Source organism: Carettochelys insculpta, chromosome 3 (assembly GCF_033958435.1).
Source record: "Carettochelys insculpta isolate YL-2023 chromosome 3, ASM3395843v1, whole genome shotgun sequence".
NCBI classification, from domain to species: domain Eukaryota; kingdom Metazoa; phylum Chordata; order Testudines; family Carettochelyidae; genus Carettochelys; species Carettochelys insculpta.
The window spans coordinates 3358200-3373124 of NC_134139.1; the positions used below are offsets into that span (position 1 = coordinate 3358200).

A 14925-nucleotide genomic window follows, 5' to 3' on the forward strand; every position below is an offset into this window, starting at 1 on the left:
AGCTTATTTTGAAATAAGGATGCATTATAGACATACCCTAAGAGATACAATAACGTGTGTGTGTGTGTGTACTTCAAAATCATTTTAAAAATGTGTTGATTATATATGTGAAACTTGCTTTCTTTTACTTTTTTTTTTCATATTAGGTGAAGGCATTCTTATTTCTTCAGAGGCTACTGAACTTCTGAACTTTATAGATGATCAAGGACAAGTGCATGTGATTCAGAAATATCTTGAAAAGCCTTTGCTGTTAGAGCCAGGCCATCGCAAGTTTGATATTAGGTAACATTTTCTATTGATACTTAGATTGCCTTTCAGCTCTCACTTTTAAAAAAAATTAGAGAAAAATTCATGGGGATGAATGAAGTGTGGTTAAAAAATCTGATTACTTGCATTTTGCTCTCATATGCCAGTTCTAGTCAATGTCCTTCTAATTTTCAGAAGCTGGGTTCTAGTGGATCACCAATATAATATCTACCTCTACAGAGAAGGTGTACTGCGGACCTCTTCAGAACCATACAATAGTGCTAATTTCCAAGACAAAACCTGCCATTTGACCAATCACTGCATACAGAAGGAGTATTCTAAAAACTATGGGAAGTATGAAGAAGGGAACGAAATGTTCTTTGAGGAGTTCAATCAGTATCTGATGAGTTCTTTGAACGTTACCCTGGAAAGTAGCTTGTTATCGCAGATCAAACACATAATAAGGTAACTTGTTGATCATTATTTATTTTACAGTAATACACAGAGGCACCAACCACACCCAGAGCCCCATTATGGCAGGGACTTTATACACACAGTAAGAGACTAGTCCTGCCCCATAGAGTTCATGGTCTAAATAAGTGAGAAACAAAAGTATCATATCCCCATTTTGCAGACAAGGAACTGAGGCACAGAGCAGTTAAGTGACTTCCCCAAGGTCACATAGGCAGTGTGGGGTAAAGTAGGAAATTGGCCTTCTGGGCTTGACTTAATCTTGGGAATTTCTACAGGGTGAATGGGGCTATTTTTGTTTCCTCTTGTGTGCATACTTAGGCCAAAATTCACCAAAGTTTCCAATAGTTTCAGGTGTCTCAATGCCTGTATGGGGCAACTGGGACTTCATTTTCAGAGAGGCTGAGCATTCTCAACTCAGATATCGTCAGGAGTTACAGGTTCCTTGCACCCCTGTTCATAGGGTGGAGATGATTCAAAGAACAATTGAAGAGTTGTTTCATTCAGTCAGGCTGTCTCTACACTAGCTCCCTACTTCGAAGGGAGGATGGTAAGTAGGCTGTCAGGAGATTATTAATGAAGTGCTGTGGTGCACATGCAGCAGTTCATTAAGCTAATTCTCCCCTGCAGCAACTTCGAAGTGTTCAACTTTGTGTTAAGTGCTTAACTTCGAAGTGCTGGCTCGCGTGTAGCCGCGGCTAACCTGCCGGTTCTTTGAAGTGCCTGGACAACTTTGAAGACCCTTCACTCCTCAGGCTACACACGTGCCAGCACTTCGAAGTTGCCGTGGGGGAGAATTAGCTCAATGAAGTGCCGCATATGCACTGCAGCACTTAATTAATAATCTCCCGACAACCTACTACCATGTTCCCGTCGAAGGAGGGAGCTAGCGTAGATACAGCTTCAGTGTTTTACCCTGTGAAAGAAAATAATGTGAGCGTGTTAATTACAGTCTGTATTGTAATGCACACGCCCAGTAGAGTTGTATGAGGTTTGCATGGGTAGAGCCTGCACAGATACAGCTGTTTACCCACTGATGTGGAGCTCTGCCGGTGTAGATCAGAACCTTTGGAGCCCAGGTCTTTCCAGGAACTGTAGTGGCAAAAAGAGCAGAATGTGGGGCTGCTACCCCCAGGAGTCAACACCCCATCCCAGCAGCTTCTTCAGTGCAGCTGTATCGCCCCAGCCCTTGCATGCAGCTCCCTGCGTCTCCTGTCTTGGGCAGTTGAGCTGCTTGAATGCAAGAATGCCATCAGGGCAACTTCTGGTGTGAGCCTTGGCCCCTCCCCAGTGGGCAGGCCTGGGGGCAGATACAGCCGTGCTGAAGGAACTGCTGCGGGCTCCTGAGAGCAGCGGAAGGGTTGAGATGATGATGTAGCTGAATGGACAGTCATTCCAACTGGAAGCAGACGGACGCACGGTAATGTCAGGATTTTATGGTAATTTTGTAATCTAAACTACTTGGCTGTTCAGAGCACTCCAGTAACATGCCTAGCAAAAAGAATGCAGGCTTTTTATACCACCCTGTTGAAACCCACTCTCAAAACGGTAGGAGCTATTTCAAGACATTCCTCTCGACATGGTTTTCTGTTACAAGTTGCTGCCTGTCATACAGCTGCTGAACCTTGGCTTGATGTTCTTTTGTGAGCTGACAGTTCTGGACATCTGTTCAAGTGTATGATTATCAGGACTGAGCTAGACTGCTGCACTTCTGGGGGCCTGGCTCACCCTTTGCTCTCTTTCACTGTTGTGACTAACCTGTGAAGCAATGTGTTACACACCTGGGCTGGATCCAGTATGGCTTGGCACTGAGGGGTGAGTCTGTGGCCTAGCGCTTGGAGCAGGGTCTGCTGAGCTTTCTGCATTTGTTCTCTCTCATGGGGGGAGAAGAGAGGCCCAGAGCTGGCTCTTCCAGCCTGTCCACATACTGTCCTTGAACACTGCTGCACATGGCAATTCCTAGGGAGCCGAAATCTTGGTATGAGCTGTGCATACCTTCTGCACAACCTCGTAGACCAGACCCACCCCACACACGCGAGGCATTAGTTGCCTAGAAGTGGCTCTGCTGCAGTAAAGTACAGTGGAAGTGAATGAGGGTGGGTAACACGCCCTTCCCCAGTCGTGACCCCTTTGTGCTGTTCATCCGGTACAGACTGTCGTAGCCATTTCTGGTGCTAGCTGCCCCTCCTCCAGCATTGGTATGGGCAGGCTGTAGCTGTGCCTCTCTGATTCATTGTGAACACAGGCAGCTCTAACATCTGGTACAGACTGTCGTAGCCATTTCTGGTGCTAGCTGCCCCTCCTCCAGCATTGGTATGGGCAGATTGTAGCTGTGCCCTCTGATTCATTGTGAACACAGGCAGCTCTAACATCTGGGCTGGAGAGCTCGTGCTTCGGGGAGCTGAAACTGGTCCCATCACATCCCCTTTCTTGCTTGATGTGGGGGGTATCATTATACAAGAGCAATTAAGTCTGCATGTGATATTACGTCAGGCATGATAAAGAACATGCTTCTCCCCCAACTGGTGCATCTAGTCCTGGTCCTTACCCAAACAAGTAGCCTTGGAGAGCAGCCCATTGGGAGACAGTTGTAAGGGTTTATCATGTTGGTCCCTATTTCCTTCTGACTTAATATAAACTTTAATTAGCTGTATGGCAATTTAATTATGCCATCCTCAGTGGTGTTAGTTGGAGCCCCTTGGTTCACTGACATTTGGTACACTCACAAGTACACTTTTGCTTTGCCCTGATGAAAACTCACACTGTGCACATGGTAAACAATGTGTATGCTTGAGTCGATACATCCAGGTGAATGGGTGTGCGCATACACATGCTGGGTAAGTACATTCATGTGTATTTGTATTCTCTAGATTTGTTAGCTTGTCAAACTGCCCGACATGGTGAATAGTACTCCTGACTACTTGAGAGGGAGATGCTGTTACCATGGATAAAAGCAGTTAATTAGGTCACATTCATGTGGTTGCTGGGAGGTCACTTTTGGATATCGAGTGTCTGTAGTCATTTTGTTCTCAATGTAAATAACGAGAGTACTTTTCAGGCTTCTAATTAGTATTCCGTTGTGGGTCGCTCTTTGAAAAGATTTTGGCTTTATGCCATTCTGTGTTACTGGAGAACATAAAATATGTTGAGTATCGTAGAAACTCACGGAGCTGCTTCAGAGTTGTGCTAAATGACAGGCTTGGAAAAGAGTTGTTTTAAAATCTGCTTTGTGCTCTAGTGCATTTTTCTTGTTTTAAAACCTGCGGTGTTATGAAGCACCCCTGAAATATTCAGTCCTGATCCAATTCTCAGTAAAAGCAGTTGAAAGGCTTCAGTGGAGTTTGGATCAGGCTTTTAGTTAGTGAATGCAAATATATTTTTGCATAAGTCAGATTTTTATTGCATCCTTTATTTTTTGGCTGAGCACAGTAGCAAAAATCATAGTACTGTATAAGGAATGTCTGTTTGTGATCCACAGGAGACAGGTGTTTCCATTTGTTTTTCCCACTGCACTGTGCCCTTCTGATGGCTGTTCTGTGTGTCTGCTGCAGGAATCTAGAATTGCTGCTCTTAAAGGTTTATGGCTTCTCAATCAGATTTTTCTTTTGTTTTTTCCCCACCTTTTCCAGAAGCTGCCTTATGTGCATAGAGCCTGCAATCAGCACGAAACACCTTCACTACCAGAGTTTCCAGCTCTTTGGCTTTGACTTCATGGTAGATGAGGAACTGAAGATCTGGCTAATCGAAGTCAATGGGGCCCCTGCCTGTGCCCAGTGAGCATCCTATTCCTGTAATAAAATGGTAGCTCTGGAGTACCGGTTCCACAGCACACTTGGTTTCTTGCTGTAGTTCTGAAAAAGGTGGTGCCTGTCTTCTCTGCTTGGGGAAAAACTATTGTTCATGAAAGTGAGGCCTGATGTTTGCCTTCAACACGTGGCCTGGTGCTCCCTCAGTGTGGTGGTTTAGGTGACTCTGCCTTGAATATGGTCTGGAAGCAGGCCTCTCACTGTTGTGTGGGGGCTAGGGAAAGCTTCCTCTCCTGTAATGCTGTCATAGCTGCAGCCGTCTGGCACCCCAGATTTCTGCCTCTGTTCCTGGAGGCATGTTTCTCTTTAGCTGAATTTCTTATCTTAGTCTCTCAGCCACAACTTTGTAATCATTACCCCTCCAAGCCCAATGGCACCCTCAGGAGAGGGACTTTCCCCAGCAGCAGTGTGGGCCGGTCCAAAGGCTCTGCTGATAGGGAGCTAGGTGCAGATGAGGTTACTTAGACTCTGTGCCATTAGCCAGGTGTGTTACTCCAAGAGTGGGTAAAGGAAGGAAGGAAGTGGGGCTGGCCAAAGCCAGAGCAAGGAGCTCTGGAGAAACAAGAGTCTGATTTATTCAGCACTTTTCTTTTGAGCAGTCTGAGACTCTTTGGAAAGTTGGTGTCAGATTGGCTTACATTGGAATCCCTATGATAAAACGCTGCTGGAGATGTGATCTGAGTTCAGACCTGAGCCTCTGGAGAATCTCTGTCATAACGCCCAGCTGCAGAACCCTTTTCAAGGATCTTCATCTTTCCTTTGAGAGGCTGTATCCTGAAAGAAGCCATGCAGTTAGAATTTGACAGTCCGCCTTTTCACTTGCCAGGGGCTTCTGTTTCTGCAGATAGCATGGCGTAAGGCCCGGCAACAGAGACAGGTTGACAGGAACCCATTCTCAAGAGCTAAGGCAATAAACACAAAGGTCCCCCGACCAGAGAACACAGCTTGCTCTGCATTAAAATGGATAATGTGTATTGATGTTGGAGCAAGAACTGATGCTAATCAGAAAAGAATGTAGGACATACAATTGACACAGAAGCCAAAAGAGAGAACATACAGGTGTGGGGTGTAGAAGCTTTACTTAAAAACAGAAATACTTAACCAAAGGCCTGGGTTATGTGTGTTTGTGGGGTTTTAATTTACAGCTCTCAAGATAACTTTAAAAAAATGTGGAAGCTTCTAGCATTTCCTGGGTGTGTTGGTTGAACCATAGCAGTGTTTTGATTGGATGCAGAGGGAGCACCCAGCTCTCACAATCAGTGCTGTGGGCAGTCAGCACACCCCTGCTTTATGTGCATATCGTTTTAGTAACACCGGTAGGAAAACAGCTATGCAGATGGAAACCAGTGGAATCTGGTAACCTGCATGTGGGCAGCAGTAAACAAAGTGTATCATGAGTTACTTTTAGAACCCCGATGGGCCACACTGATCTGGAGACTTGAAGGTATGCTGAGCCGCCAAACACATGAAAAGACTTCTTAATCCTGATAAAGAAGGCCCTGTTAGGAAACTATACCAGCATCTGTTCTGCCAGTACAGTTATATGTACACCTTCAATGGAGATTACCTCATTTGTTTTAGGATGGTGACAGTCACCTGAAATGAATAAAAAAACTCTGTCATTGAAACACATGGATATTCTGTCAGTGTTGCACAGTTTGTCAAAATCTTGTTCTGCAATCTCTAGGATCCAGGAAGGTCACTGTCACCCTGAACCCTATTCTTTGTAGAGTCAGTGTGACGCAATGGGCACAGCTACAAGCATATCAGAATATCCCTGGGCTCATTTGTCACTGAATTTTGCAGTCTCTTAGGGTCCAATTTTCATGTTCTCAGACACTTTCTGCCTTTTTTTAAACCCCTGCAACTTTATGAATGACACCTGGTCAGCAGTCCAGGCTTTCAGCTACTGGTGTAACTGACACTACATGTATTGGTAATGTCACAATCTCCTATGTTAGTAACTGCAGGAGGGTCTCAGGCTGTCTAACCTGGTGGCAATAGCTGCGTACCTCACGCTAAGTTTAAAATACTTTATGAAATATCACTGCTGTGCACTAGACTGAAGTTTGCTTATTCTGTCTCATGCTGCCATACAAATAAGGCTTATTCTCTCATCAGGAGGTAGAACTAACTGCACAGTGTTGCAATGGGCCAGAGATGCATCTTTTTTTACACCCGTGCACGCGCGCACACACAAAGAGCAAAATGTTGTTCGAAATATCATTAATTTTAAATGTAAAGCTTGGAGAAATTGTCATAGATGGGGGTGCGGAGGCAAGAGAAGAATTATACTACATTGATCTCAGGTTGATCTGTTTTTCCATTCTCTAGGCCCTTTGCAGTGCGCTATCTGGATCTTGGTTGATGGTGCCCCTTGGCTGGTGCTGCTAATATATGTTGAATACCAGCTTCATGAAACTTATTGTCAGGAAGCACAGCTAACTCTGCTAGATAGTAGAAATCCCAGTCCCAGTGCCACACAAGTGAACTCCAGTTGCTGTCGCATCCTGCTGCAGTATTTTTTGAATGATCAAAATTTCATAATTGGGATATGTGTGGTGCACCTGTTGTGGATTCTTCCATAAATCTGCTAAGTATATTCTTCAGCATTTTTGTGGTCCCTGAATTGGGGTTTACTTTTGGCAGCAGACAGATCATCACCAACAAGTTGGCTTTACTTTTCTCTACTCCTTTGTATCAGATGACAAGGAGGTCTGAATACATGTGGCTTTATTTTTACTTCTTATTAGTACAGAATTGGAGTAATCTACATGTCTCATCATTTAGGGTGAAATTCTGCTGTCAGATAAAGGTGAGAAAGTCCTACTGGCTTCAGTTTGAGTTACACATCTGTATCTAAGGTCAGGATTAATACCTGCCTTCAGAATGGTGTGACAGAAACATTTTGTATTTCAAATGGGATGAATTCAGTCTGACACACAGTAATTTGAGTCTCATGTAATTGTGAGGCTCAGGAGTTTTCTTTTTCTCAGATGCCTTGTGCTTTTTTCAAGTCCCCGGCATACAGTTCTACTGTTTCTGTTCTGACCGTAAATAAATTTCAGGTAGTCCAGTGCACTAGCTTTACCATTCCATTTGTGCTTAGGTGGAGAGAGAAGTTTGGTGAGGGGATTGAGCAGCCTCCAGGGTGGTGAGAGGAGGCATGAGGAGAGAAAGAGGTACCTATATTCATAGCAAGATAGTGTAACTGCTGCTAGAAAAATCCGAGTGAGGGTAGCGAATCTTCAACGTGTTATTCTTTTCCTCTTAAAATATCTCATTATAATTGTTGTCTCTTTTCTTCTAGGAAACTTTATGCCGAGCTTTGTCAAGGTATAGTGGATGTAGCCATCTCTAGTGTCTTTCCCCTCAGTGACATAGTGCAAAAGCAGAGTCAGCCGTCAATATTTGTCAAGCTGTGATGACAAGACCATCTTACTGACATGTGGGAGAGCTGCCATCTGTTAATTCTGAGGGAAGGCTGTTGATCATGTATTTTAGTATCACACTGAAAAGGATTAAAGAGACACAACTTTTTGGAAATTCATAAGAAAAATAGAAATAAAAGGTTTCTGGGGAGAGTCCAGAATGAGCCAAAGTTGTTCAGATAGCTCTTCCTGTATTTCACCAAACCTTGGTCTAGAAACAGTTCGTATGACTTTAATAACTGAAGCAAATCTCTCTGGGAGACCAATAGAATAATGTTTAAAAAAGAAGGGTATGCTAATATTGTATTATCTCGTTCTTTTCTAAAAAACCTGTTCCCCTTTTTTCTTAAATAAGGTAATTTAATTACAAGTACCATCTCTTGATGTGGGTTTCTTGTTTCATCACCTGCTGCAGTTTTAGTGCCTTAGCACATTCCCCAGTAAGTAACTCCTTTTTTGTTCCTGACCATTTGTGTAGAGGTGAAAAGTTGTCCTGTTTTGTTGGTTGTGTAAAAGGAAAAAAAAAATAAATCTGTTTTTGTTTAAAATCAGCTAGCTAATTACCCAATAACAATATGGCAAAGGCAGCACAACTGAGGGTACCGCGTCTGTGATGAAATAGCCTAAGGGTTGAAAGAGGTTTTATTTACTTATATTCGTGGTCTGATAAGATTTAAATTGTTTGTCCATCAAATTGTGATGCAGTTGGAACCCCTAGAAAACACAGGTATTAATCCCTTCTTCTATTGATCTGGAGTTTTTGGGCATCTAGGGTGACATTCTTGTTGAGTACATTGCTATAATAGAGTCTGACTTGCTTGGAAGGCTTGTTCAGAGGGGCTTTCAAATGATCTTAACTCTTCTTACTGCGTTTATTCTGTTAATAAGCTTTGTTTTTGTTAACCAAAAGACAGCCAAGGAACCTCCTTTAAGAGCCACTATCTGCCTATTTTTTAAAAAAACAAAACCTCTTTACCTTATTTTAATGCATGAGGCTTGGAAATAAAAGTTTTTCAACCCAAACAATTAATTCTCCAGTGGATAAACAGTGCATTTTTTTCAGCACTTACAAGTCTGTACCACCGAAACATGGTTGTACTTTGTACCCCAAACATAGAAATAGCCTCAGCTTGTGGGGAAAGCCTCTTATTGTAGGCTGGTGCTGCTCTAGAGCAGCAGGGAAACTCTTTTAAAAAAAAAAAAACAAAAAAAAAAAAACCCAGAACAAAAAATTGGTCAGTGAATATAGAAACTCAATTCTTAAGTGTAATCTAAGTATGTGGGATCCTTGGAACGTTCCCAACAACATAAATGTTCCCTGTAAGTTACGATTTTCAATCTAAATAGATTGTGTCTCTTTGTAGAATATGGTGGTGTCCTTACTAAGAGCTGGGTGCTATCGATTGAAAGTGTGTTCTGTACTGTGCTGCCACGTGTTGGGAATTTTCAGAAGGAATAGAGAGGTTGAGATGTAATAGTTTGTCTGCAAATGACTAGTATTAACCATCCACTTTTTAAAGAAAACCAGTAAGCTTTCTGTAAGCTAAGTATTTTCATTACTGATCTGCTTCAGTTCTACTACCTGCAACATGCAGTGCATGCTTGTACATTTTAATTCTATGATTAGATTTTTTTTCCTACATATTTTAAAAATTCAGTGAAATGAGGCAACTTCCGAACAAACAAGCATACAGGAGTAAATGAAAGCAGAGTCTGATATGGAAAGATTTGAGGATTGTTTAAAAGAAGGATCTCTTGTGTGTGGTACGTGCACAATACAGGATAGTGTTGTGAAATTCTGAAGTCTGTTTGCAACTGAATAAAATCCAGTAAGAGTGTTGGCTCTGCTGGTTGGATCAGCGCTACATTCTGTTGTCTGACACTTGCTGTGGGTTATGAACACCAACACTGATGGTGATCCAAGCAAAAGAAAAGTGGCACCTGCTGTAATTCAAAAAAGAGGTTCCAAACTTCTAATTGTCCAGGTAATTAAGTAGGATAACTTTTCCCTCCTGTGAAATTTCTGAGCACTCTGACACGCATATTTCAACTTAGCGCTGAAATGTTCTGTCTCTGAAGCGTTACTAGTGTAGAGCTCTCTCAAATAACTATTGCACTTTGCCAAGTCACCCATGAGACAAAGCATTTCAGTGAGGTGTACTACTACTGCTTAACCCTTGTGGATGACCTATGCTCCGCTTGGCGTACAAGTCTCCTCTACTTTACTCTCTTGGGACAAAACTTGTAGCTGACTCCAAGAGTACCCTACCTGTTGTTCTTCAGTCTGAGTAGATCTTCTTCACATTGTCTGGGGTCTTCCTCTTTTTTGTGTTTTTCCTTGCAGGTTCCATGTGAGAGCTTGACAGACTATGCTGGATGATAGTTTTGAGTGTGTGGCCTAGCCATCCCCATTTTCTTCTCTTTATTTGAATGCCAATTGGTTCTTGTCCTGCTCTGTTCCAAAGTCTTGCCACTTGATATGAAGGATGTACCTCAGGCATCTGTTTATGAATGTCCGTAGCTTGTGACTTGAAAATTTTTTTAGTACTCCAGGACTCTCACCCACGACAACCACCCAGTTTGGTACGGGGAATGTTCAGACAATATAACAAGTGGAGAAGACAGCACAGATTGCAGCGGAGATGAAACAGTGAAGTGTAGAGAACTTCAAATCTCCTTGCTGGGTGACACTGGGGGAGTTTCTTTTCTATGTTTTATTTATTTTGATCCAGAGCTGCTAGATTTGGGGATGGACTGCGCTGCTCATCTTAAGTTTGTCTATTAGAAAACCTTGGCCAGGTGGGTGTCACATTGTCTCCCAAGTCCCCTCTGCCAAAGGGCTTCCTGCTCTTGTTGGCTTTATTTTCAGTGAGTAAATAGCTTACTTCAGAATTCTTCACACCATTGCTGCTTTGCTGCAGATCCATGCAATCTAGCCTCTAAGTTGCAGAGATTGTTCCATTGGTCTGAGTTTTCTGCTGTAATGCCTGGTGAATGTCATCTGTACATTAAGCCAGACAGCAGAAGAGACAGGAAACCTCAGTGAAGCCATTAAGATTCGTTGGCTGACTAGTATTCTTTCCTTATATCAGCTGGCAAAGAACAAGTGTTACTCTAGGATTTTTAGGGGGCTGCTTGAGCTCACTGTCAAGAGCCCGATTACCTTCCTTGTAAGGCATGGAATTTTGTTTCGCAGAGGGAGTAACCAGGGTGATTTGAGTAGGGTTTTCACAGATGCAGAAAAAGAAGGAAAACTGATTTAAATACTGAAGAAGTATCGATTACTGTGGAGTCCAGGAAGTCCATGGGTGGATGTGATAAGGTTTGTACTGAAATGAACCTACAGCCAGCCTTAGTGTGAAATGTTGGATAATCCTAATCTGTGACTACGAGTCTAATAAGGACATAGGCTCCATCATTAAAACATCAGTTGATATTTGAAATTTATGCCTCCTTTAGTATAATCTGCCATGGATTCCCACGTACTGGAGTTATATATAGGGCTGTCAAAATCCAATGGCTAGCAGATTGCCAAAATAACATACGAAGTGTGCTCCTGCTGCACAAACTTCTAGAGCAATAATTTTGAAATGAGCCTTAAGTGTTGTGTATAAATATCAGCAAAGATCTTATGGCAGATATAATGTGGTTGAAATAACTGCATTCCAAAAATTGACAAGGAAGACTGCTACAACTGTGTACAGTGAGATCACTTGGGGGGTGTGGGATATGGAATGGAAGTTCCAAAAATGTGTTCTATGTCCTTGTTGAGGCACTTTAAATAAGGAACCTGACTTTTCAAGAGTTCAACTCCCAGCAGCTCACAGTTTCATGAAGAAGCAAGTAAAAGTACAAGCCCAAGTTTAAAAAAAAATCCTTTACTGTTTTGTTTTACTGATCGTATTAGCCAGCTAGTGAAATAGAAATTAAAATCCATCTGGCTAATACCAGACAGTGTAATGGAACTCTAATGATTTAATTAAAAGTGAAAATTTTGCATCCTTTGGTTTCTTCCTGAAGTGAGGCTAAAACGTATGGTGAGGTTTGGCTTTTCATATGGTTTTATCTTTAGAAATAGGAGGAATGTCAGTCTGGTCCATCTGGTTTTGCTTGATACTGGAGGACCTCTGTTGTGAACTCTCATTCCTTAACTTGTTAATTGATGAAGGGAGGCAGTGAGGACTAGCTAAGGCCATGGTGACAATAGGAAAAAAAATGTGGAGAAGGAATAAGTTCATGTTAGCTAACCTGTGTTAAAATTTTTGTGCACACAAAGTATGTTGTATTTTACTGCCCATTAGCCGGTCAACATAAGCCTTCTGTCTCCCCACCCCTTTTCCCCATGGTTCAGTGCTCCTTGCATGAGCTTTCCAACTGTGTAACAGTAAGCACTGTACTGGTGTCATTCAGGTGTGTGAAAAGCAGAGAGCACCTGGAGCTGCTTGTTCTCCAGATGCGCAGCTTCATTGGGGTTACTTGCTGAGCAGCTAAGGACGGTCCTGTTGGCAAGCCCCCTATTTTATGGTGGGAGAAAACCAGCACAAACCTCCCCCCATCTGCTGTCAAGTTATGACAACCATCTCAGTGCAGTTAACAGAGATGAGATTGGGATACTCTTCATTCCCTGTGACTCCAGTGTTCATGGGAGCGATGAACTGAACAAACATAGGACCCACACACAAATGAAGAAGCACTCCCCTTCGTTATACAGGAATGACCCAGTCCTGTATTTGCCACTATCTGTAGTGTCCTGGATCATTTTTTGTCAGTTTGTAACCCATTTCCCTGCCCTTCAAACCCAACTTCTACTTGAAATATAAAATGATAATCATTCCCAAGTGAAAAAACCAGAAAGGTAACTGGTTTCTAACATATTGGGTGCTTGCCCATTTTATCCAGATTATCAAAATGCTGTTATCTGTGCAGACCTTGTTTTTGATGGAACAGTTAGAAGGTTGTATAGGTGTTTGTAATTTTAAGTTAAGATCATGAACTTTTTTTAAGAAATCGCAAAAATAAGTTCTATAAAAGATTAATTGAAAAGTCCTTACTGACTCCTCATCTCTTGAAAGGGACAGGTGCTGCTTTTCAAGAAAATGCACACTATACTACAGAGTGTGATGCCTGCCTATTCTATTACATTGTATCCTTTTGTTTGCCAGTCATTGAGAGGGTTTCAGACATGGGTTGTCTCATGGATCAGGAAACCTGGATTTTTTTCCATTTCTGTGGCTTGTCTCATACAAGAGGAGGGGAAAATTGTCATTCTTGTGCTACAACAGTAATGTGCTCCCAGTCAGTATCAGAGGCTGACCACAACTGCCAAACCGTTATAAAAATGCTGTGGCTAAGACTTGAAAGAGCTTTGTTAAGGAGGTCAGACTTCTCCATCACATTCTAATCAAGGCCCTTCAGGACTGCATGCTTGTGTACAGTCAGTGCATTTCTTGTTCTCTGAGCACTGTTCTCAGACAAGAGAAAAACACTGTGCAATAAATTAGTTAGTAAAAATTTATCAGTCAGCTAGTCTGTGGAAAATAACACTGAACGGATCTGAAACAATCACTGTAGCATCCATACAGCGTTCCTGAAGTTACATCATATTGATCTTTAGTTTGTTTTCAAATTACTATGGGGTGTGTGTGTAACTGATAAGAGTGGAGAGCAGTGCATGGGTCTGACATTTGTATTCAACTGTCTGAATAACTATTAAAGAGAGAGAATTGTATTACCTGTTGTCTCTTTCTTTGCAAATACCTATCTGAAGAGCACAAATGGGTGGGGAGTCTAGCTAAGCCAGCTGCATTTAATGAAGAAACTTTTCATGTCTTCCAAGTGCATACTGTCACACAACACCTGGCTCCCTCCAATGGTAAAGGAGAAACACTCCCAAAATAGATATGCTCATTAGCAGCTTCCCTGCTGTTGGGAAGATAACCTAGCTAAGAGTGCAAAGCTTCTCGGGAGGTAGTTTGATGGGGTGGGGGGCCCCCTCAATTGCTTCTATTGAAGCAGTGCTGCTCCATAAAAATGAATGGAACGGGGGCAGTGGGCCTTGGGGCCGCCAGCCTCCTAGCGCCACTCTATGGTGGAAGATCAACCTCCTGAGGGTCGATCAGGCAGGGCTCTATTTTGTGCACGTACGAGAACAACATGCTGCCAGGGCCGGAGATCAGCGGAGAGCCCTGTACTCGCCAGAGCCAAGTAACAGTGAAGGGGGACTGGAGAAACGCTCCCATGGCCCTTCCGCTGTGCGGACGGACGCACGTCGGCCGTGGGTGAGCTGAATTTAGCGACGGACAGTCCACTTCTGTGCCTAGCACGGACACAGCCTCAAGCCCCCCGCCTTACTGAGCCCGGGGGCAGCTGTGCGTGGGGGAGGGGGTCGAGGGCCAGGCCTTGCTGTGCAGGAGGGCAGCTCCAGGGCCATGCTGCTGCGTGGGGGGGGGCGGTATTCCGGCTCTGGGGGCCTGCGGTAGGGGGAGGCGGGGTTGCTCCAATGGGGCGCGTGGAGGACCGGGATGGGGGGGTTGCACCGAGGGCCCCGTGGCGGGGCGTGAGGCGGTTGCTGGGGGGTCGGGGGGTTGGGTTGCTCGGCGGGGGCGGGGTTGCTCCGAGGGCCGCGCGCGGCGGCCCACCGCCCGGAAGCGGAAGCAGGGGCGGTGCGGCGGAAGTGCTGCCGCTGGGCCGCGCGGGGCAGGCCGGGAGCGGCGGGAGCGCGCGGCGCGGCATGGCGGTGGCGGTGGCGGAGAAGTGGCGGAACCTGCCCGAGCGGCCCAGCCTCGCGCCCCTGACGGCGCCGGGCTACGGGCGGCCCCGCGAGCGGCAGCGCCCCGCCCTGCAGGAGCTGACCCGGGCCCACATCGAGTCCTTCAACCAGGCCGTGGGCGAGGGGCTGCACCGCGCCGTGCAGGTCGGGCGGGGGCGGCAGCGGCGCGCGGGGCGGGGGGCTTGAAGCGGGAGCCGGGGAC

The 14925-nt window shown here is 44.3% G+C and overlaps 2 protein-coding genes across 3 annotated transcripts in view; both read left to right on the forward strand.

The window, feature by feature from the left end:
* The window catches only part of TTL (tubulin tyrosine ligase), a 29869-nt gene extending 17916 nt beyond the window's left edge, over positions 1-11953 (forward strand). The window contains exons 4-7 of one of the 2 annotated variants that reach the window (XM_074989231.1): positions 147-282; positions 442-711; positions 4347-4490; positions 7834-11953. In XM_074989231.1, coding sequence (XP_074845332.1) covers positions 147-282; positions 442-711; positions 4347-4490; positions 7834-7948 — 665 coding nt within the window. In that variant the 3' untranslated portion in view covers positions 7949-11953. The remainder of the gene's footprint in view (positions 1-146; positions 283-441; positions 712-4346; positions 4491-7833) is intronic. The other variant, XM_074989233.1, reaches the window with a different exon arrangement.
* Positions 11954-14669: 2716 nt separating this feature from the next.
* Positions 14670-14925, forward strand: part of POLR1B (RNA polymerase I subunit B) — a 48391-nt gene continuing 48135 nt past the window's right edge. The window contains exon 1 of the mRNA XM_074989234.1: positions 14670-14867. Coding sequence (XP_074845335.1) covers positions 14685-14867 — 183 coding nt within the window. The 5' untranslated portion in view covers positions 14670-14684. The remainder of the gene's footprint in view (positions 14868-14925) is intronic.